We start from the raw sequence: 21,738 nt of genomic DNA, 5'->3' as shown, positions 1-21,738 counted from the left end.
GCGCAAAATTCCAGTTTGCGAGCGCAAATTACTGCACGCAAAATTGGATCTTGATAAATCTGGCCCTAAATGTTATATGTTTGGCTGACGTTGACTGATCCCCTGATCCCCTTTTCCCCTCATATATCCCCTCATATATCCGATGTTTATTCCAAATAGCCATGATGCCTGGCAGAACATTATGGAACCTTATGCAAAATTCCCAATTTAACAGTCATGTGGCCAATGTGTGCTCAAAATGAGCGGTTTCAAAAACATTCCCATTATGATGTCATAAGGGGAAATAAGCCATCCAGAGTGGTCAAGCTACGACCTTTATCTAATGTATTATTCCACGCAACTTTCGCTATGAACTCTGACTGGTTGTCATGGTTGTGGTGCACGAGTTTTGGGAGGGCGGGGCATGGAAAGCCAAACAACTTTTCCAGAAGAGGGCTGAATGAGGATTTTTATTTTTGTAAAGGCCATCTGCCTGACCTAAAAGGAATCGTCCTTATTAAACAGCAAAAAAAAAAAAAAATGCTTTGGGGGCCTCATTGTTAATATTTTTAAGTTTCAAATGTAGCATAACATAGGACTTGGCCTAAGTTGGCATTGTGGAAAACACTGCGAAAAAAAGGATTCTGTGTTCAATCAGCTTAACTAGAGTGCACCAAAACACCCAAACCAGGCAGCATCATGCTGTGCTGAAGCAGATTTGGTCAAAGTTGGACGTTGTGTGAAGCTAAATAGAAACCAACCCTGAAGGAAAACTTTCAAACAACTGAAATGGTTAGAAACTGGGGGAAGGTTCAGCAACACTGAACTTACTGTCATCGCTACAATGCAAACATGTAGCTTAAAGCATATTTATGTACGGTATCTATATGGCCCAGTCAATGGACCAAAATCTAGATAAATCTAGGCAAAAACTGAAAACTGATGTTAACAGAAGCTCCCTGTCCAGCTGAGTGAGCTTGATTGAGTTGCATCACAGTAGAGCATGGGGAAAATGTTAGTGTCTAAAAGGATAATTCAGTGAAATATGCTTCTAGCAAATGTTAAGTTCAAACATAATATAAGCTCTAGCTGGAAGACTTGTGATTCAACGAGGGTGTCTTTTTTTTTTCATCAAAGAGAAAGAGAAAGACTAGATAAAATTACAAGTAAGAGGCTTTTAAGTTTCATGAGAAATGAGATGGAGCCTGTCATGGCTGCTTCTTGTAATGTCAGCTTTTAGCTATTATAGTAAATAATTCCTTTTCCTCCAACCCATTACCATACATTAGACATGCCTTTTCAAGCCTGGTGCAAATCTAAGGTTGTTGGTTTAAAAAATAGACAGATAATCATGTAAAAGCTGGATTTGAATATCCTGGGAATGATCCTTAGGCTCTTCTGCCAGTGTCCTATTAAACAAAGCGTCACACCAAAGTGAAACTGCACAAGAGCCTGAAAATCGTTTTATATTGAACAACTGTTTGGTAACACAGTTATTTGTTATGTGCCCCCATTGGCTTTTTCAACACTTCCTGCTGTGTACCAGCATCAACAGGACCAACGCTGTAGAGGACAGGAAAAAAAGCAGGATGTTTGTGGAAGTCAGCTGTATGTTTCAGCTAATGTTATCTTGGTAATCGTGGGAAATGTGTGGCGCAAACTGTGTTAAATCAGCTGCAGGTTTAGGTTTATGTCTAGGTGTGAAAGTGTGAAATATTACAGTGATGCTGTCTGATTTATGCAGAAATTAACACCCCATGTATGTGTTGAACCAAACAGTGAGAATGAGTGTTTCTGAGGCTACAGAAAATGATAATGTCCCTGTGTTAGGTTCTGAATATGCAGGATGTTTTAAGCTAAATCAATCCTTTTTCCCTTTCAGGGTTTGGATTTAAGACCTGCTGATCTGCAGAAAAAAAAGTTTGCTCCCTGGAAATAGATTTATTTTTTGATCTCTCTCTTTCTCTCTCTCTTTGATGCTGTTTTTCCCATGAAATATTTTAGGGGTTTAGTTCTGGTTTTGTAAAAGCTTTTATGTCTGCAATTGGAAAACCAACAACAGAGTGCAACCAACTAAACTCTTCCTTTTAACCAGGAAAAAAAAAGTAAATATGTTTCTTGAGTGAAAAGAAGACCTGCATCATTTTACTAAAAATAGTTCTCTATTATTTAAAGAGAAGCTGAAACTCCAGTTTTATTTGGATTATTCATTTAAAAAAGAAAAAGTCAATTCTTGGGAAGAATTAAAAAAATCTATCTAAGAAAGAATCATTCCATTTGCATTTACATTGCATTCATCTTTTTAAATCTATTTTGTAAACCAAGCTAAAACAAAAATCACAGGTAGAATAGAAACAAAAATAGAAAACCCCTTTCTTGTCTTACAAGAAAGGGGTCTTAATTTTAAACATCAATGTAAGACTTTATTATGTATCATTTAAGCTAAAAAATATTCTATTTCTAGTAGGTTTCACAATGTGAGATAATCTTGCATTGTCAACACCATGATTAAATATTGGTATGATGGTGTCATACCAATATTTCTATTCTCTCTTTTTCATCTTTGTTTGTGAGTCTTTTGAAATGTATCATTTCTGTCCGGTGTTAGCATTTCTGCCATGAGATGTTCAACTTACCAAATATTACATTACCATGAAAAATTCAAGTTCATAAGATTAGGGATACTTTAGCAAACAGTTACTGCTCTTCAATCAGCTCTCTGTGATAAATAGTCTGATGATATATTTGACATGTATTTTGTGGTCCTAATATATTGAATAATTAGTTTGCTAAATCAGTTTTTTCGGGTTTTTTTAATACAAACAAACCAGCAAAATAAAATACTGCATTAAAATCACTCTAATGAAATTTAAACTGAGTTTTCAAAATGATAACTGGTTCTTCCAAGCTGGAAGCAAATATTTCTGTCTTTGATCACCACCTGATGCAAACATATATTAATTAAAAATATATATCAATGCTGTTTTATTTTGGAACAAGACTATATTATCACACCAGGAAAGGTCTACTCCAGGTAATGAAATGCATCCAAGAAATATTCTATAACACCTTCATATTTACCGTATCTGACTTAAAAAGGTAGCTGCAGCCAATATAGTACCTTTTTTATTATGAATGTTATGTCAGTGTGTGAGAACAGTGTGTTGGGGGGAAATATGTATTTGTCAGTCCAACAAAGTGCAAATAAAGTCCTGAATTTTAAAAACAAGCCACAAAAAACACAACTATACAGGTTGCAGACTACATCTGTAGAGCTGACATAAAATCCCAAACACTACATCAACAACAGTAACTGGGAGTTGACTTAAGCCAGGAACTCTTACTCTAATAGTTGGAAAAGGCCTTCATTTGGATGCCTATCCGATACTTGGAACTGTGTTTAACACTTAAGATCACATCTGTGTGTGCAGCCAACTTGCCTGGCCTAAAAGCGGCTTTAATGCACAAAAATTTGGATGCCATATTAGCAGATCAAGTGGCTTCTTACCCCTGTTTTTGGATAGGTTGTCCAGCCCAGCTCTGAGGTAGTTTCTGTTGTGTCCAGCAGCATCACTGGGAGGTAGAAAAAGCAGAGACAAAGAGAAAAGATGTAAGAAAACTCACAGTTGACATCTAAAGCTTTTGGTTTAAAATAATTGCTTAAAGCTTGATAGTTTCACGGAGGAACAGCTGGGGCACTGAAATAGGATAAGAAACTGAGAAACAGAATCAATAATTAACGGTTTTAGAATAACCGCGGGATTCTGTGTGATGTTTTCCATCAAGATCTAAAACTCAGATTCGGTTCATTAAGTATTCTTTTCAAGCATCTGTTTAGAATAAGACTTTTTAAATATCGATAAAGTCAGAAGTCACTGCACAGCTTGTGTAACTGCAACAGACTTTGTCCACGTTTCTTCTTGATTTCTCTCCTTCTCTGTGGAGTGAAATCAGGGCAATCTCCAGCTGCGTGCATCTGTCAAACCCCATAACTAAATCTGAGTGATGATGCATCTTGGCACCGAATTCTGGGGTTTAGGAAATTAAACTGATTGACCTGAGGGGGCAACGTGCTTTCAGGTCAAATTCCCCAGATTAAACATGCAGCGCCTCTAACTGATACATGTTTATAGAAGCAAACAGTTTTTGGGAGAACCCTTTCTTTTGACTTTACTAGATCAGAAAGCTCAGTATTCGAAGTTTTCTACATTCCTTAATGGATATTTCCATATTTTCTCCGATCTGCAGAGAGAGCAATGAGAATAAGCCTATACCTTTGTGCCATTGCATATTTTCCCATAAATCTGCTTTTTCGGGGTTTAAGAGCTTTAAAAAAGCAAACTGGCAAATAAATTACACAGACTCTCTCACATACACTCACTGACTAGCTCATTCTCAAAGAGTGACTTTAATGTTGAGCGCCGCATGCTGACACATGGCAGCTTCCCACACAGAACCAAAGCCCTTGAATTTTCCATTAGTATTCTGAAGCTGTGGTGGTTGCTCTTCATTCAGTTTGGCACAGCCTTCACTGGGGACTGAATGCACGCCAAAGTTTGTTTCGACATAGAGGTGGTGAACGCATCAGACTTCAGTTCTGCAAGCCTGTGCATATGGAGGTAATGGAGGAAAAAAACAGAGAGGGCACTAATCACCTAAAGGGCTCCAGACACATAATAACCAACGAGGCACTGTGGGAGAGAGCAGCCATCGTTCTCTCTTTTCAAATAAATAACTCTATTCATTTTTATCATTTATTTTCCATTTCGTGTCACTAAATTGCTTACTAGCAATTTAAAGGCTCTCTTCTCTCTCTGTCAGTTGAACAAAGATAGGATAATGCTACCTTCTGAATGCATGCTGGGATTTAAAAAGTATGCCAACCAGTCAAAACAACAGTGACCCACAGAGATCGAGACATAGAGATTTTTGTGTCCCGGAAATGCTGGAGATGTGCTCTGAAATCTGCTGCCTGTCTTAATAAATCAAAGAACAGGATATCTCTTGTTGCTACTGACGCATATTGCTGTTCTCCACCTATATAAACCACTTTGATTTTTCAGGATTAGACACACAGATGGAGAACCCACAAGTCGCCCCTGCAAGCCTTTTTTTCAGTGGGTATGTCTGATTTCACCCACTAGCTTTTCTTTATGTCGATCTCATTAAAGTCACAGATTTTCCATGGATGTCGGCCAGATTCTGAGGTGATACAAGCTGAATCAGCTGCAGGAGGACAAATGGACTGTGACGGCTTTTAGGTTTGTGCAGCACAGATTGTTTCACCAAACCAAATAGTTGAGTTGGGATGAAGAAGCAAGCGCTACAGTAAACAAGGATTTTACAAGAGAAAAATCCTTTATCTTCTTGTTTGAGGACAGAAGTTATGTGTGGTTACATGCAAGCCCCACTAATCTTTAAAAGGGACAAACACATTGTACACTGTGTAGTTTAAGTTGTACACTAACATAACTGTCTTTTAGGGAAGAATGGGAAAAAGAAAATCATCTTTTTCCCATTTTTCCCTCAGTGCAGCATTCAACACTGTTGATCACTCCATCCTGTTAGTGCGCCTGGGTCAGCCTCTCTAGTACAGCTCTAAATTGGTTTAAATCCTACTTAAAGGACAGGGACCTTTTTGTATCAGTAGGCAAATTTACATCAGAGATGACAAAAATGTGGGGTTCCCCAAGGGTCCTTTTCCATCCTGGGTCCCCTCCTATTCACTATCTACATGCTCCCTCTTGCTCAGTTAATAAAAAACAACAACATCAGCTACCATAACTATGCAGACGACACACAGCTTTACATCACCATGTCACCAGGTGATTATGAACCAATTCAAGCACTGAGGAAATGCTTAGAAGAAATCAATGCCTGGATGTGCCTTTATTTTCTTCAACTGAATAAAAACATAAATGAAGAAATAATCTTTGGACCAATAGAGGAGAGATCTAAAGTTAGCACACAGCTTCAGTCGCTTCAGCTAGTAACCACTGATCAGGCCCGAAATCTAGGTGTAGTACTGGATTCAGACTTGAAGCTCCAAAAGCATTTAAAGACAATTACAAGGTCGGCTTTCTATCACCTGAAGAACATTTCCAGGATTAAAGGACTAATGTCTCAGCATGATCTGGAAAAACTAATCCATGCGTTTATTTTTAGTTGGATTGATTACTGCAATGGTATTTTCACAGGTCTGCCTAAAAAGTGGATCAGACAGCTGCAGCTGATCCAGAACGCTGCTGCCCGTGTCCTCACTAAGACTAAGAAAGTAGAGCACATCACCCCAGTTCTAAAGTGCTTACACTGGCTCCCTGTATCTTAGAGAATAGACTTTAAAATACTTCTGTTAGTCTATAAATCTCTGAATGGCTTAGCACCTAAATACATCACAGACTTGCTATCAGTGTATCAACCCTCCAGACCACTCAGGTCTTCTGGCTCCAGCCTGCTCTGCATACCTAGAACCAGAACTAAACATGGAGAAGCAGCATTTAGTTCCTATGCTCCACTTATCTGGAACAAACTTCCAGAAAACTGTAAAAGTGCAGAAAGCCTGAGTTCCTTTAAATCAAGACTAAAAACACATTTGTTTAAGATTGCCTTTGACTGTTCTAGTTAAACAGTTCAACTAAAACATCATTAGTTCAACTTTTTTATTTTCTTTAGTCCAACTGTTTTTAATGTCCTTTTTTGTTTCTGCACTTTTTTCCTACTTGCTTTGATTCTGTTTTATTTTCCTATATTTTAATCATGTAAAGCACTTTGCATTGTCTTTGTACTGAATTGTGCTATACAAATACATTTGCCTTGCCTTGCCTTGCCATCTGGGAAAGAAACCCGTAGGTCATAAAAGTTAGAATTGTTTTTACAAGAGGAACATATAAGATAGGACCTGTTCAGATAAGACCATCACAGCTTCTTGGGCTCCAAGAAAAAAACTAAATGTGGAAGAAAATTGAAACACAGAGATATTGTGATGCATTGTTGCTATAGGAAGTCTTTTCTTCAGAGGGACAGGGGGACCTGGATTAAATGAATGCTAAAATGGGTGGAACTGAACAAAAGGGGAACATGAAAAAAAAGATGATAGAGTCTGCAAAAAATTTGAGATTTGGACTGAGATTGTCATTCTAGTAGGTCAACAGACCTAAACATAGACAGAACTACAATGGTATGGATTAAATCAAAGCATTCTCATGTAGTCTAGTCAAAGTTCAGATTCAATGTATTTAATACTTGGTAATAAAAATTGAAAAACAATGTTCACATGAAGTTCCCATCCAGCCCAACTAAGTTAGAACTACTTTGCTAAATAAAATGGACTGTAGATGTGCAGCTAGAAAAACACTCCTATATGCTGTACTAAAGTGGCATCATAAAACATGAAAAAACAATAAAATGACTTCGACAAACTTTGTCATTTCAATGCATACAGCTTGTCAACGGTGAATGAGCTGCTTACAGCAGTGAAATGAACATTTCCATTTATAAAGTGCAGCAGTGATCAGAATGTAAACAGTATAGGAGAAAAGTGAAACCTGTTGAAAGTCATGGTGCAAAAAGGTATTAATAAGGAAAAAAATCAGAGCAGTGCAAATAAATAAATGTGGTGCTAATTGCAGTAGAATATTGAGTTGTGTTCCATTTAAAAGGATATGAAAAAAAATCAGCCATGTAATGCAAATCTGATGTGTGACGCAAAAGTGTGTTAGTAAGAATAATTATCATTGATGAGTTGTGAGTTTATTGCACCTTAATATTAGCTGCCTTTTGGTGTCAGAAGTAATCTTTTCCCAGTAGTTTATCTAATTAGGCCAGTTCATCGGTCCGGCTATATACAGTTATAATCTTCATTCTGTACGTGGCAAAGATTTGGGAATGGAATGAGAGCGGTTTCCTTTAGCTAAGAACAAAGTGGAATATTTTGATAAGGCTGGAGTCATGGATGTCTCCTCATCTGCAAACGTGTATGATGTAACGATGTGTTGATGTGGCATACAGAAGTATAAAATGTTTATCTGCCTGCCTATCAGGGCCACTTCCCTAGAACTGAGCCTGGTTGGTAAGCAGCTGCATTCTGTAACCCTAAGCAACTTTTCTAAACTGAGTAAGATTACAATTTATATCAAAATCTGCTGTCAAGTGTCTCATGGTTATTGAATACATATAAGTAATGAAGTGTTGCTCAAAGAGTTTGTCCAAAGTGATCTATTTTCAGGAAAATTAATGGAAGAGGGAAAGCTTCAAGGTGTAGACACAGAGCCTACCTTTAACAAGTTTCAGCAGTTCAACAGTCTGATGGCAGCAGGGGAAAAGCTGTTGCAGAACCTGCTGATCTTGCAGCAAATGCTGCAAAGCCTCAGAGGGCAGCAGGAAGAACAGTCCATGGTGGGGATGTCAGGCGTTACTGATGATGTTAACAGCTTTCCAGACTGTTCATATTTTTAGGCAGAAATTTGAAAAACTATTTATTGTTTTAAGTTAAATAGAGCATAAAATAAATCTGAAATGCATTTTAGATTTTTTATTTGTGGAACGTTTGTGAAAACATAAATACAGTTTTTGTCTTATAGTTTAAGATCATTGTGCAAGAAACTGTGCATAAGTTCCAGGCTCTCTGTTTTAGTGTGCTTCAGTCCAGTCTGTGTGATTTAAACACTGTCTTTAACACCAACAGATGATATTTTATGATTATTTTTAATACTAAAAAATGTCAACAGCAAATGTCTAAAGTACATTTTTGCAGCCGCTTTTCAGGACTCTCAGCTCAAGGCTATGTCTAAATATTATGGTTGTATTACTCACAAATCTATGTCCTTTGTTCCTCTCATTCAAAAGTTGGCGCTCATTTCCAAAGCTGTCATTGAGTTTTTATTGTAGAATTATATCTTGTTTATCTTTCAAGGCTTAGAAGCTTCTCGTCACCTCCTCTTTTCTGCTCATCTTAAACAATAATGACATGGTTTAGATCAGTGGTCTCAAACTCAAATCCTCTGGGTGGTGTCCTGCAACTTTTAGATGGCTTTCTTGCCCTACACACCTGGATCAAAAGGCTAAACTATTTCATTAGCAACATTAAAGCGAGGCAGAGCTCTACTGATTAGGTTATATTGGAATCAGGTGTGATAATTAAAGCAGAGACACATCTGAAAGTTCCAGGACAAGCTGGCCCTGTAGGACTGGATTTTGAGATCACTGGTTTACATGCATGAATCTTCTTACTGGTTGCATATATTGGACTCTGTATATCACTGAGCCTTTTATTTTTTACTACTGGTATTGGAGCCCTTACTCATCAAGGTCTTTTGGATGGACGGTCTGTTTTTTTTTATTTTTAATTTTTTTAGGAAATATTCAAGACGGCATTATCTGCTTTTTAATAAGCTCATTTTGTAACCCATACCTAAGGTTATACATGGCATAAAAAACAAACAAAAAACTCCTCAGTTTCCAATCAAAAGAATAAAGAATAGTAATTAAAATGTTTGTTTTAAATGTTTAAGGCACCTTTTAATCAGTGTCTAAATGAGGCAGTTGTTTAAGCTGATATTAAAATTATATTGGTTCAATAAAATTTTAATGCGTGGAATTCTTCTGCTACTTAGTCTTTGTTTTTATTATTCTATTGCTATGTATTGCCTTTTAATATCCGTAATTATATGATTGGTAATGTTTGTGCACCGCAGCTGTCCTTGGCCAACGAGATGAAGTGGGTTAATTAAAGGGGATATGTTTTTTTTAAGTTGCAAAACAAGCCATGTTTGAACCACATAGACTCACAGATTCTGCACTGTGACCTTATTAAGTATCATCCTTTTCACATCAGATAAAAGATGCACAGACAAATACACACACGCACACACACCCCTTCATAAGTAGCGTGGATGTGTCGTTGTGGATTCATTTAGCTATCCTCCTCAGGCACAGTCATGCATAAATAACACAGAGCAAACAATTTTGGCATTAATATTTATGTGCCTGCTATTCAGTCGCTTGTTGTGGGGACCCAGGACCTCACGTCATTTTTGCTCTTTTTCTGTTACAGACCTGTACACCAGGATTACATGGAGGAGGGTTTAATCACCCAAGCATGCATGTCTCATTGTGTGACTTAAACGTGTTGAATAATTCACCATGACATGTAGCGCTGAAGCTGAACACATTTTCAGAAAATACTTGTGGAAATTACTGCTGCTTGGGGTTTGCGAGGAGAGAGAGCGTGCGTTCAGCTTTCATGTGGCTATAAAAGCCCCTTTATTTAACTTTGTTTGCGCCGCAGCATCTCTGTGAGACGTCTATGAGGGACGAAACACTCAAAGTTTGTCCCCAACAGTTTGAGGAACCGCTGAGTCTGCAGTCTCCACCTGAGTGCTAAGTTAATGCATACAGGCCTGCGTCTCGCTCCACTCTCTCTCTTGTTGAAAAAGTTTTCCACCTCCACCCTGTCCCTCCCCCCACCTCCCAACTTCCTTGTCTGCTTTCCGCTTTCTGTGTATTATTAATCTGAAAAGTGACAGCAGGGTAAGGCATCTCTGAACATAAAGGAGGGAGATAACGCTCTGCTCCATTATTGATGCTGGATTTGTTGGGAAAGTGCCCTGATAACCAAAGCAAAAGAAAGTGGGATACAATAGAGTAGAAAAAAGCTTGGTTATGAAAGGATTAGGTGATATGATTGTGCTTGTGCATATGAATTTGTTTCTCCTCTCCTACTGTGCATGCCGTGGGTGTAAAATGCTCTTTTCTCTTGTTGCAGAGGTGACCTGCATTACTTTCTGGCTGTCCCCTCTGCCTCTGGAGTGTGCTCTTCTGTTGAATGACCCCCCCTCTGCTCTCGCCATTCACATCGCCATGCCCAACACTTCTCCCTCTCAGTGCACCCATGCATGCACCGACACCCTCTTCGGCGCTAAGTGTTGTTCTGTCGCCCATGTTACACCCCTTGACAGCAGATGTAGGATACTTTACAGTACACTTTTCCACAGCTCTGCCCACTGTTCAGTAAAGGACTTAGCTACTTGTATTTCACAGATTTATGAGAGATAGGAGTTTAAATAATGCCTCAGTATCAACGTCAAAAGAGCGAACAGAAATACACTGTGCACATCTTTTTTCTTTTTTTCTCAGTTACCTGCCACAACTTCATTGTATCTAACTGAAATCTTTACTTTGAAGTGAAACTGATGCATACTCAATGAACTAATGCAACTGACATGTAGGCTAATGTATGTAGTTCTGTTTTGTGCTGTTAAGTTAATGCTATGCCCATTTTTCTTCAGGTACAGATGGAAATATGGTGCTGACCAGCTTTACCAGTGTCATCTCTTGCCAGTTGCTCTTTGAAAATAAGCCATCCTCTCTCACGTTCAATGGAAAATATATCACTTTTTTTCAAAACGTTCTGTTGATTTTTAAATGGATTTGTGTTTGGACATCAATGAGCCATTTTAACATTTTTATACTGTTAAAGTATAAAAAAAGTAGTATAAAATTCTAAGTTTTTTACATGTAAAGAAACTTTAGCAAGATTTGATTATTAGTATTTTGAAAAAATCTGTCACCTTCTTTAATATAGATTTACATAACTTATCACCTTGGGACCACTTCTGCTCCTCTTCTTCCCATGACAGTCAGATTTTCAGAACTCCTGTCATCTTCATGACTGGCATTGCTTATCCATGATTACTTTTTAATCTAAGGCTCTACTTTTAACATGAAGGAAAAAAAGTAATGCTTCAAAGGACGCTCTATTTTCTCACCATGCACTGAATATGGCAATAAAACATTAAAGACTTAAACTCTTCAACTTACAATAAGGTTGTTGAATACTTATGATTTTATCTAAGGGTTTTTAGAGCAAAGGTTTCCCCATTTTTAAGATTATGTGTCTTTACATAAACTCAGGATAAAACACATGGCAGAAGTCTAACAAACCATGAATTATTTTGTGGACAAATGTCCGCTACATGTTTCCTGCAGTGTCAGTGAATACTTTTTGAGTGTTCATCTTGTGTTTTGTCTTTTGTCCACCAATGCACCCGTTCCCACCAATTCTTTATATGCTCCAGATGCTCCCACCCACAGACAGTCAGCGAAGGACAAGGCCTGCGCTAAACCTTCATTACAAACAACCACAGTGAGAGTGATACGCCAGGACAAAGAGGGAGAAGGAGGAGAAGAAGGGCGGGGGATTAACATGAATCCAGAAATAAGCATGCACATGTCAAAGGGAGTTATCAAAAAACTCAGTGGTGGTTTAAGCTGAATGAAAGTGCAGCTGCAAAAATACAGTGTTTAAGCCAAGGAAGATGACAGAGTGAAATCCCCAAAGAAACTTTGAGCAGGTAGCAACAGGCAGGGACGGGGAGGACTTCTCACAAAAACTGACTGCTTGATTACAAGATGTTCATTACCTGTCTGGAATTTTTTTTTAACTAGTTTTTGGAAATCACCTTATTCAGTGTGTGTGTTCTTCTCGTTGGATTTCACACCAAGCCAACCGAAGAGAAATAGAACAAAAATTTCTCAGAGACATGCTGATTTTTTTAAAGAAGAACTTTGATAAGTTGAATTATTAAGTTACTTTATGTCATTTTTATTAATGACATAATTATTCAAAGTTGCCGCACATAAAAAAATACCATAATTTCTCTATATATAGGCAGGCAATGGATGGGAAAAAACTTAAAAAAAAAAGTAGTAAAAGCCTGAAGAATTTTAAAATGTTCTCAGCAAATCAGGCGGTTTAGTGAAATATCATATAGACAACTTTAATATCATCCAACAAATCCTGATATCAGACAAAGATAATACCAATTGAAAAAAAAGTTAAAGATGAAAAAAGCTTTCAATAGCAAACTTTTTCCTAAATGATTTACCCTGAGATTTGATTTCAGATTAAGCATTTACAGAAACAACAAAAAATAATTTTATCTCCATAATTTTTTTTTCCAATTTCTCTTCTTTTCAGACCAATTCTTATCAACCATTTGATTTTTTTTTTTATCAGTGGATAGTCTATTACAGCGTTAACTAGACCCCTCAAGAAGTCAATTTTGTTTTTTTTTATGTGGATTTGGTAGATTGCTTTTCATCATTGTCCTGCTGCATTACTCTAGTCATGAAACTAACTTTTACTGTTGCCAATATCTGCAGCGCTTTTGATGCAATACTGTAGCTGCTTTGGAAGTTGTTCAGATTGTTCTTGTTCTATGGATGATGTTCTCCCTGAAGACTAAACAATAAATTTGTGTTAGCAAAGTTTTCTTTAAAGCAATAAAAAAAAATCAATCAATCAAAAACACCAATTTCATTCTATCAAAAAGTTAAAATCAGTTTTTTTTTGTTAGTATATAGTTATGTCTCTAGCAAGATCCCTCAAAGAACTGATGGTTTCTGAAGAAACCAATGCATTGTTCTCTGCATGTTTGTTATTTTTTTGCTTTGTAAGAGTAAATCATACCTTCATCTTCTTGTGAAAGGAGTTTTAAAAGCAAAACAAACTAAACTGGGGCTTAAGTGGTCTGACTGGATCTTTAAACCCTAAGTGGGAATGTTGTCAGAACACTTTCCCCTTGTCGTTTTCATCTACAGTAAAGTCAGGAAATTAACATCTATTTGAATTTGACACTATTCTTGTTAAAAACAATGTAGCGTACTTTGAATGGATAGTTGATTTTTGTAATGATTAGTTGTGTTTGATCTGCTTTGGTTATGTCTATAGATTTTGGTTTTCTGTGTCTGCTGTCTTGAAGTCTATAGACTGCAGCATATAGCCCACCACAGCACACTCTTCTGCATTATTCAACTCAACTTGATTTCGATCAATCAAACAATTGGACATCTCATTAAGCAAATTCATTAAAATGTCTTGAGAAGAAGCTGTGAGAACCAGGTTTCTTACAGTTCTAGGAGCTGTGGTTGATTTTTATATGGACTGGGTGGGCATTAAAAACACAGAAACATGATTTATCTATCAGATAAGCTTTATATTATTTTCATCTGTTTGGAGTCAATGGAAACTTGGAACTCCCATGTGTTGAGTCAGCGCTGCTTTCTTGCTACTGACAAAAAGGTCTTGTGCAGCACTACTCTGCATTTTATACCACCTCTGAATCTCAGATAGTTTCATGTGTTTAAATTGCTTGGGAGGAATAACTAGTGGTCAAGGCAGGCCAAGGTTTATTTGTATAGCACAATTCAGAATACTAACAATTTAAAGTGCTTTATATGAATTAGACAATAAAAGCAGAGAAAATAAAAGCAGAGAAAAAGCAAATGAAGATAAAAACATGACAAAAAGCAGGTGGTAAAACAAATAAAACAGTTTTAACCTTAAACTTATGATACCTCAGTTAACAGTTTAACTTCAAAGGCATTAAAAAAATGGGATTTTAACATTGTTAAAATTTTGACTTAAAAGAACTCAGGTTTTTATCACTTTTACAGTCTTCTGGAAGTTTGTTCCAGATCCGTGGAGCATAGGAACTAAATGCAGCTTCTTCATGTTTGGTTCTAGTTCTGGGTGTACAGAGTAGACTGGGACTAGAAGACCTGAGTGGTCTGAGAGGTTGATACACTGACAACAAATCTGTTATGTATTGAGGTGCTGAACTATTCAGTGATTTATAGACTAACAGAAGGATTTTAATGTCTATTCTCTGAGCCTACAGGGAGCTAGTGTAAGGACTTCAGAACTGGGTTGATGTGCTCTACCTTCTTAGTTCTAGTGAGAACACGGACAGCAGAGTTTAGGATCAGGTCCAGCTGTCAGATGGACTTTTTAGGCAAAACTGTGAAGACACTGTTGCAGTAATCAATTCTACTAAAGATAAATGTATGAATGAATTTATCTAGATTCTGTTCGGACTTTAGTCCTTTAATCCTGGAAATGTTCTTCAGATGATTAAATATGTGTCTCTGGAAGTTTAGGCCTGAGTGTTGACACCAAGATTTCGGCTATAATCAGTGGTTTCTAGTTGTGATAGCTGAAGCTGTGAGCAAACTCTGGATCTCTCCTTCTTCGGTTCAAAAATTATTACCTTGTTTTTTTTATTCAGTTGTAGAAAATCTTTTCAAAGCATCTAGCCAATGCATGATGGGTTCATAGTCACCTGGTCACATTGTGATGTAAGCTGTGTGTCGTCTGCATATTTATGGTAACTGATTTTGTTGTTTGCTATTATTTGAGCCAAAGGGATTATGTAGGTGTTGAAAAGGAAGGGCCCCAGAATGGAGCCCTGAGGGACCCCTCATGTGATTTTTGTGGTCTCTGATTTAAAGTTCCCTACTGACAAGGAACCAAGCTCTGCACGGTTAATTGATCCAAGTTCGGCACGGATCGGTTTTCAGAGGTTAGTGTAAATGGGGTTATAATATCTTTCAAGTCTTATTTAAATAATTCCAGTGCTGTACCAGAAAGGCAGACCCAGTTTTCTAGACACTCTTATTAAATCAAGTGATCAACAGTAGCAAACGCTGCACTGAAGTCCAGTAATACCAGCACTGTGGTTCTTCCAGAGTCTGGGTTTATACGGATGTAATTGAACATCTTAATCAGGGCCGTCTCTGTACTGTGGTTGGCATGGAACCCTGACTAGAAAACATCAAAGAGCTGCTCATTGTTAAGAAGGCATCTAACTCTTAAAACACAACTTTTTCAATAATCTTATTGATGAAGGGTAGGTTTGAGATGGGCCTACACTTTTGTAGGACCAATTTGTCCAAGAATCTATTTTTCAACACTGGTTTGATAATTGCTGTTTTTAAGGAAACATCTTAGTTGTAAATTATACGTATCTTCTTTCGCCATTCTTTTGCCACCTTCGTCCAGCTTTTCGATACTCCCTTTTTCATTTTCTTATGGCTTGAGCATTTCTGCATGGAGATTTCATCTTCCCAGAGAGAACATTCACTTTAACAGGAGCAACTGAAACAATGATGTCTGCAACTTTAGAATGGACTTTATCAAACAGTTCATCCACTGAGGGTAAAGTGGAAGCAGAAGGATAAACCTGGATAGTTATTAATTGTACTATTTATGATAACGCACTTTCTTATAAAATCTCTTTTCGTAATTAGATCAGTAGGAAAAACGGTTTGAAAGTAAACAGTTACGTAAACATTAGAAATATTTAGACCTTTAGAGATTACCAAGTCCAAAATATATCCTCAATTGTGCTAAACCGTAGAAGAACTATATCAGGTTTGACAGATAATATGAAAAGTTTTGTTCATCGTTCCAGATATGTTACCCACAGGTCAAACAGGGGCACAGATTAAAATCCAACAATACATTTCAACAGTAAATAGGTAGCAAGTTAAAGAAAAGTTTGAATAAATATTTATGATTTTAAAGCTGTTAAAATGTCATCCTTTTAATGGGACACCAGAGAATGTGCTGCAATAGCCGAAGTTTAATTTGGGTGTAGGGAGGGCTGACCCCTCCCTGCAAATGTTCAGTCAATTGGCTAACAATAGGTTTCTACACTTTTACCTGTGGAAAAACGCAATTTGTGGGAAAGGAATGTATGTATGTATATATGTTTCAGGTCTCAAAAATCACAGACAGTATCAGAAGCCAAAGAGCCCCACCCATGACACACAAGGACCAGTTGCGGACTGACAAACTCTACAGACATATATAACTAATTAAAGTATGTGTTCCAATGAGGCTTTCTAATAAGCTCTAAAAAAAACACACAAACAGGTTCATAATATAGTTTTCATTAGGCTTGCATGTCTACATTCAACATTTTATTGGTATGATGTAATGTTTAATTCTAAGGCATCATGATTATCAGAAACAGGATTGAAATATCAGTTTTTTATAACAGATCTAAATGTGTTTCACTTATTTAACTGAGTTACTAATATAATAATATTTAAATTTAATGAATGTGGCTGTATGTATCACAGTAATTACCCGTCAATAAAGATATTCACTTTATATTATGACATTATGATGCCGGTAAAAATAAATGTATCAATTTACCAGTTTTGAACACAATATCATTTTAAATAAAAATCAGTTAGATCATATCACACTCATTATTTAAATATTCAAATGCTCTGCCAGTGTCTGTGTATCGTTCTACAGCGATCACCTCTGATCTCTAAAAAAAAATGAGCATTTAGACAAATGCTAAATCATAAACTGAATAAAAATCCTGTTTGTATTTTTCTTTTCTGTGTGTATTTCACTAAACTCAATATCTGAGAACACAAAGCCACTCTAGCACAGAATTCTTCCACGTCATTCTTCAGCCTCTTGATAACGCCCAGAAACAGGAACATCCACAGTAATTAGCTTTAGGCAAATGTCTCATGGTATTTATTTCAAACCGATGATAACCTGTAGACTTTTAAAAAATGAGGCTTTGTTACTAAAGTCTAGACAGATTTGTCTGCAATCATCTGCATGTAATGAGTAGAGAAGACTACAGCCAACGGTAATATTCTTTGGTTTTGGCAAACAGTTGACATTTTCTTCTGTGAGCTTTGCTTGTGTTGGCAGGCATGTTTGTCACTCAAGCTAAATGCAAAGCATGGAAGTGGGTAGGCTGTAATTTGTATATGTGGGTTAAAAAAAAAAATTAAAGAAAATTTGCTTTACCCAATTAGAAATTTTCATATTTAATTAAATGATAAATTTAAACCATTGTCCTAATAACGCCTTAAAACAGTACAATTAGGATAGATATAGAAGAATATGCTGTACTCATCACTGTTGAAGCTTTTGGTGGGACCAGATTAGTAAACTTTTTGCTTGATTTAGCCCACTGTAAATTACTCATGCTTCAATAATCATTGCAAGGAGGTTAAAATCATAACTCCAAAGGAAAATAAAAAAGTTGCCTAATGACTAAGAGCTTCCCTTAAAAAGTCTTGTTGAATTACTTTCAAAGACAGATTCTATTTTCATCACTGTTTCCTCCTTCTTTGCGTCGGGCACTGAAGGAATGCAATTCTGAGAGAAGATCAGTTTTCTATAATCTCTAACTCTTTTCTCAGTCTGGAAGGTGTGTCGCTGCAGCAGCTCTCTCAATGTGAAATCCAAAACTTAAAACAACATTCCTGCTCAGTGCAAGTCGAAACCTTGTGTTCATCTTTCTCTTCTCATCACACTTCAACTTCCATCCTCATGAAAGAGTTATCTAACTAACCCCTAAGAGAGCGGCCTGTCTCACAGGCTGCCTGGAGGCTTCAGAATCCCCACCTGCAAAATGGCAGTTAGGTGATTCATTTGAAGGAAATATGACCGTATGTTATTTTAGTGCTCGCAACAGAAAAAACGTCAACAATGCATATGAAAATAAGGCCACAGGTAGATAAAGATGCTGCTTTGTTTTTATCTCTTATTCCCAACAGAATTAGGTCTGCGACAAGCGTGGCGTTTGTTTTCTCATCACACTCTCCTAAATTATTGTGCACTTGAAGAGCAGCTTATGGCACCCAGGATGGAGAGGGAAATCTGTCCAATTAATACCCGGTTAGAGCTGGAAGCAGCTGACAGCTGGATAGGTGGCCCAGGTGACCCTAAAGTGGGAATTGTCAACATGCAGACAAGTTTATTGTTAGGAAGCACCTTACTTCTGTTCTCAGGCTAATTCCTAACACCTTCAAATTACTGTCCTGTCATGTTTGTATCGAAGCCACTTGTTTTATCTTTAGGGTGTTTAACTACTATAATAGTAGTTACAACATTTAATCTCCATTTGAGATTCAGAAAATATTTTTGAATTGAATTTTAATAAGAAAGAGGCTGGCTTTTTTTTTTTTTATCAATAATGTAATTTTAGGTTATTGATAAATGGAAAACTAAATCTAATTTCAAAGAAACAATTAAGGAACTATAAACTAGTAAAAAAAAGTAAATGAAAAAATTTATTTAAAAAAGAAACATTTAAATTAAGAAATACCAATTTAAAACAGGGTTTTGCACAAATAAATGAACAAAAACATAAAAAGATAAATAAGTGAAATTAAAATTTTAAATTATAAAAAAGATAAATGCATAATAATACATTAATAATGGAAAAATGCAATTATTTGTAAGACATAAATAAAGTGTGGAAATGTAACACTGAGTAAAAAAATATTAGGAATTATTAATTATTTAGCATAAGAGAAAAATAAAGTGATTAACGTATAAGTAAGTAAATGATGAAAAGTATAAAACAGTAATTAATTATAAAAATACATATATTAAAAATGTACATAACGGTAGTAAAACTTTTGGAATAAAATAATAAACAATTAAGGGCTAAATGTGACAAATTAACACACCTTTGTAAACTGAAAGCGCAAATAAAAAGTAAAAGTTGGAACCAAACGTCTCCTTTTTGATTACAAAAGTCCTTCCTGTTGTTTAGTGTTCACTCTGAGTCCAAACTAAAATGATTGCAGAATTTTCCTCTGGTCGTTTTAGCATCAGTTCTGTGATGCTGATGGGTTTTCTGAAAAGAACTGTAGGCCTGTTCCCAACATTGAATCAGAGCCAAGCTTTTGACTTTTTTCTTCCTAAAATTTGACCTTATCCATCTTTAGGGGGTCTCTGGTAAAATGACTCTCTAGCTTTGGGCAGTTGTCTTGCCGCTTGACCCACTTAGTACATTGATACAGTTCGTGAGCAGATGTCCTGGCACTTTCCCTTAGAGTTCACTTGTGTAGCTCAGGACCCATCGTTGCATGAACAGCAGCAGACTGCGTTGGCCCTGATGCAATGAAACCTCTTTCACAGAACACAGATTTATTCTTTGAGCCATTGTTGCTCAGTTCTTTCCTAATGCTTTTCCTTAGAATGACATTTATAGGTTGACCCTGCTGAAAAAGAGGGTTCAAGACCGTTTTCCACGGCTCTGAAACTCCTTTTTAGCCTGCAAACTATTAACAACTTGTTTTCTAAAGTATTTGGAAATCTATGAGATAAGATTTATGCCTGTCCTTCAAAGGTGAGATTGAACCCTTCTTAGTTTTATGTCAATCCTGCTTAACAACAACATCAGTTTCTAGTTTCTCATTCAGCTTTTCAAGACATAATTGTTTTTTTGTTTTTTTATTGTGTGTATTTTGTATTCTGATTAATTTCTTTTTAATCATTCTTAAACTCCTTGAAGATAGGAATAGGAAGGATATTTTTTACTTTAATTATATAAAAGTTATAAAAAATGTTAATGTCTTTATTGCAAACAGAATTTTCACTATTTTGCCTGCAATTATCTTTATTAAGAATCAAATGTTATTATCTTTTAAAAGCACAACATAACTTTCAGTAATTGCCCAGGCACATGTCAGTGAGCATCACCGTGTCTCTGCTCACCCATGATGGGAAACACTGGAGGGCATCAGGTGTGTTTTGTTTCCTGCGCCGGCTTCTTCCTTTTAATTTATCGTGTTAATCCAGAGTGAGCGTACAGTCTCTCACACACCTCACATTTCAAAGCCCAGCTCTGTGGCTTCCCATCAGCAGTGAATCAACACTTGTGAGGGTGAAAAATCCAAAGTCACACCTATTCTAGTTTTATGCACGCAAAGGAGAAGACAGAAAGCTCTTATAACTGCAGGGGCAAGAAACCAAAGCAAAAAGCACATTTATGCCTTGCAGCAGCCTTCAAATGTTTTGGTCATTTTCCCATTTAATCAGCATAAACTTCACTGTACCGTAAGTAGAAACAAAACAATTGGGGGAATAACAACTTTTACTCATAACAATTTTCTAAATATGACCTGCATTTGTATTCAGACATCTGAACCACCTTTAACTGCAGCTCCCGCTGCAGGTCTTTTTGAAGTTTATATTTACAAGCTTTGCACATCTAGAGGCAGAGAATTTTTACCATTTCTTTCTTTGTGCAAAATAACCTAAGCTAAGTTGAATTGAATGGAGCTCTGGTTGTATGTTTAGGTTGGTTGTCCACCCGGACGTTGAATCTCAGGTTTTTTACAGTTTACATTATTGTTTCTAACATTATGTGTTTGTTTGTTTCTTCTTACTGCTTTACATTTAGCTCCATCCATCTCCCAGCTGACAGGTTTCCCATCTCTGCTGCTTCTACCTTGTTTCATTGTGGCGGCTTTTGTTTAGTATTGTTGTTGATCCCTTTTGTAATTTAAGTTGTTTATAAATGTATTGTTTTAGGGCCAGACAACATAAGATTACCTTTCTTTCTGCTCCCTTTCATTTAGTCTAAATGTTAATTTAGATCTTTTTTTCTAGATATTTATTATAATTAATAAGATTAACATTTAAATACAATAATATATATGTATATATATATATATATATATATATATATACACGTGGTTGCTATAACTTCTACAGAAATTAGCTTGTGACTTATTTTTTTAACAATGGCCTATCTATTTATTTGCCTTTCTCTCATAAAAAAAAAAAAAAAAATTGTATAAGAAGTGCATAACTGTAAATTGCCTTGTCAACAGCATTGTCCACCTAAAACATGAATCTCTTGCTCCTCCAGATTATTCTTTGGGTGACTTTCCTCATGTTTGCAATCTATTTAAAACAGAGCATATTTGGGTTCATAGAAAACGTTCATAAAAACACCTTTTAGACATAATTCAACTTTAGCCTACTGTACAGGTATGCAATAATTTGCTAATCACCCCTTTGAATACAGTTTGTAGTTAGAGTTTGTAGAATTGATGTTAAATATGAACAATTTTTCTTTTTCACATAGTAGAAAGAACAACAGTCCAATCAACACAAATCCACAGACTCCAATCAAAGCGACG

General features: G+C 36.4%; 1 protein-coding gene across 1 annotated transcript in view; it reads right to left on the bottom strand.

The window, feature by feature from the left end:
* Positions 1-21,738, bottom strand: part of LOC107082255 (ephrin type-B receptor 5-like) — an 81,559-nt gene that overhangs the window by 58,572 nt on the left and 1,249 nt on the right. Inside the window, exon 2 of the mRNA XM_015370837.1 lies at positions 3,488-3,552. Within this exon, the coding sequence (XP_015226323.1) occupies positions 3,488-3,552 (65 nt within the window). The remainder of the gene's footprint in view (positions 1-3,487; positions 3,553-21,738) is intronic.

Source organism: Cyprinodon variegatus, unplaced genomic scaffold (genome assembly GCF_000732505.1).
Source record: "Cyprinodon variegatus isolate N-32 unplaced genomic scaffold, C_variegatus-1.0 Scaffold48, whole genome shotgun sequence".
Lineage (NCBI taxonomy): Eukaryota > Metazoa > Chordata > Actinopteri > Cyprinodontiformes > Cyprinodontidae > Cyprinodon > Cyprinodon variegatus.
Note: the sequence above shows the minus strand (reverse complement) of the source record. Positions and strands in the feature narration are given on the sequence as shown.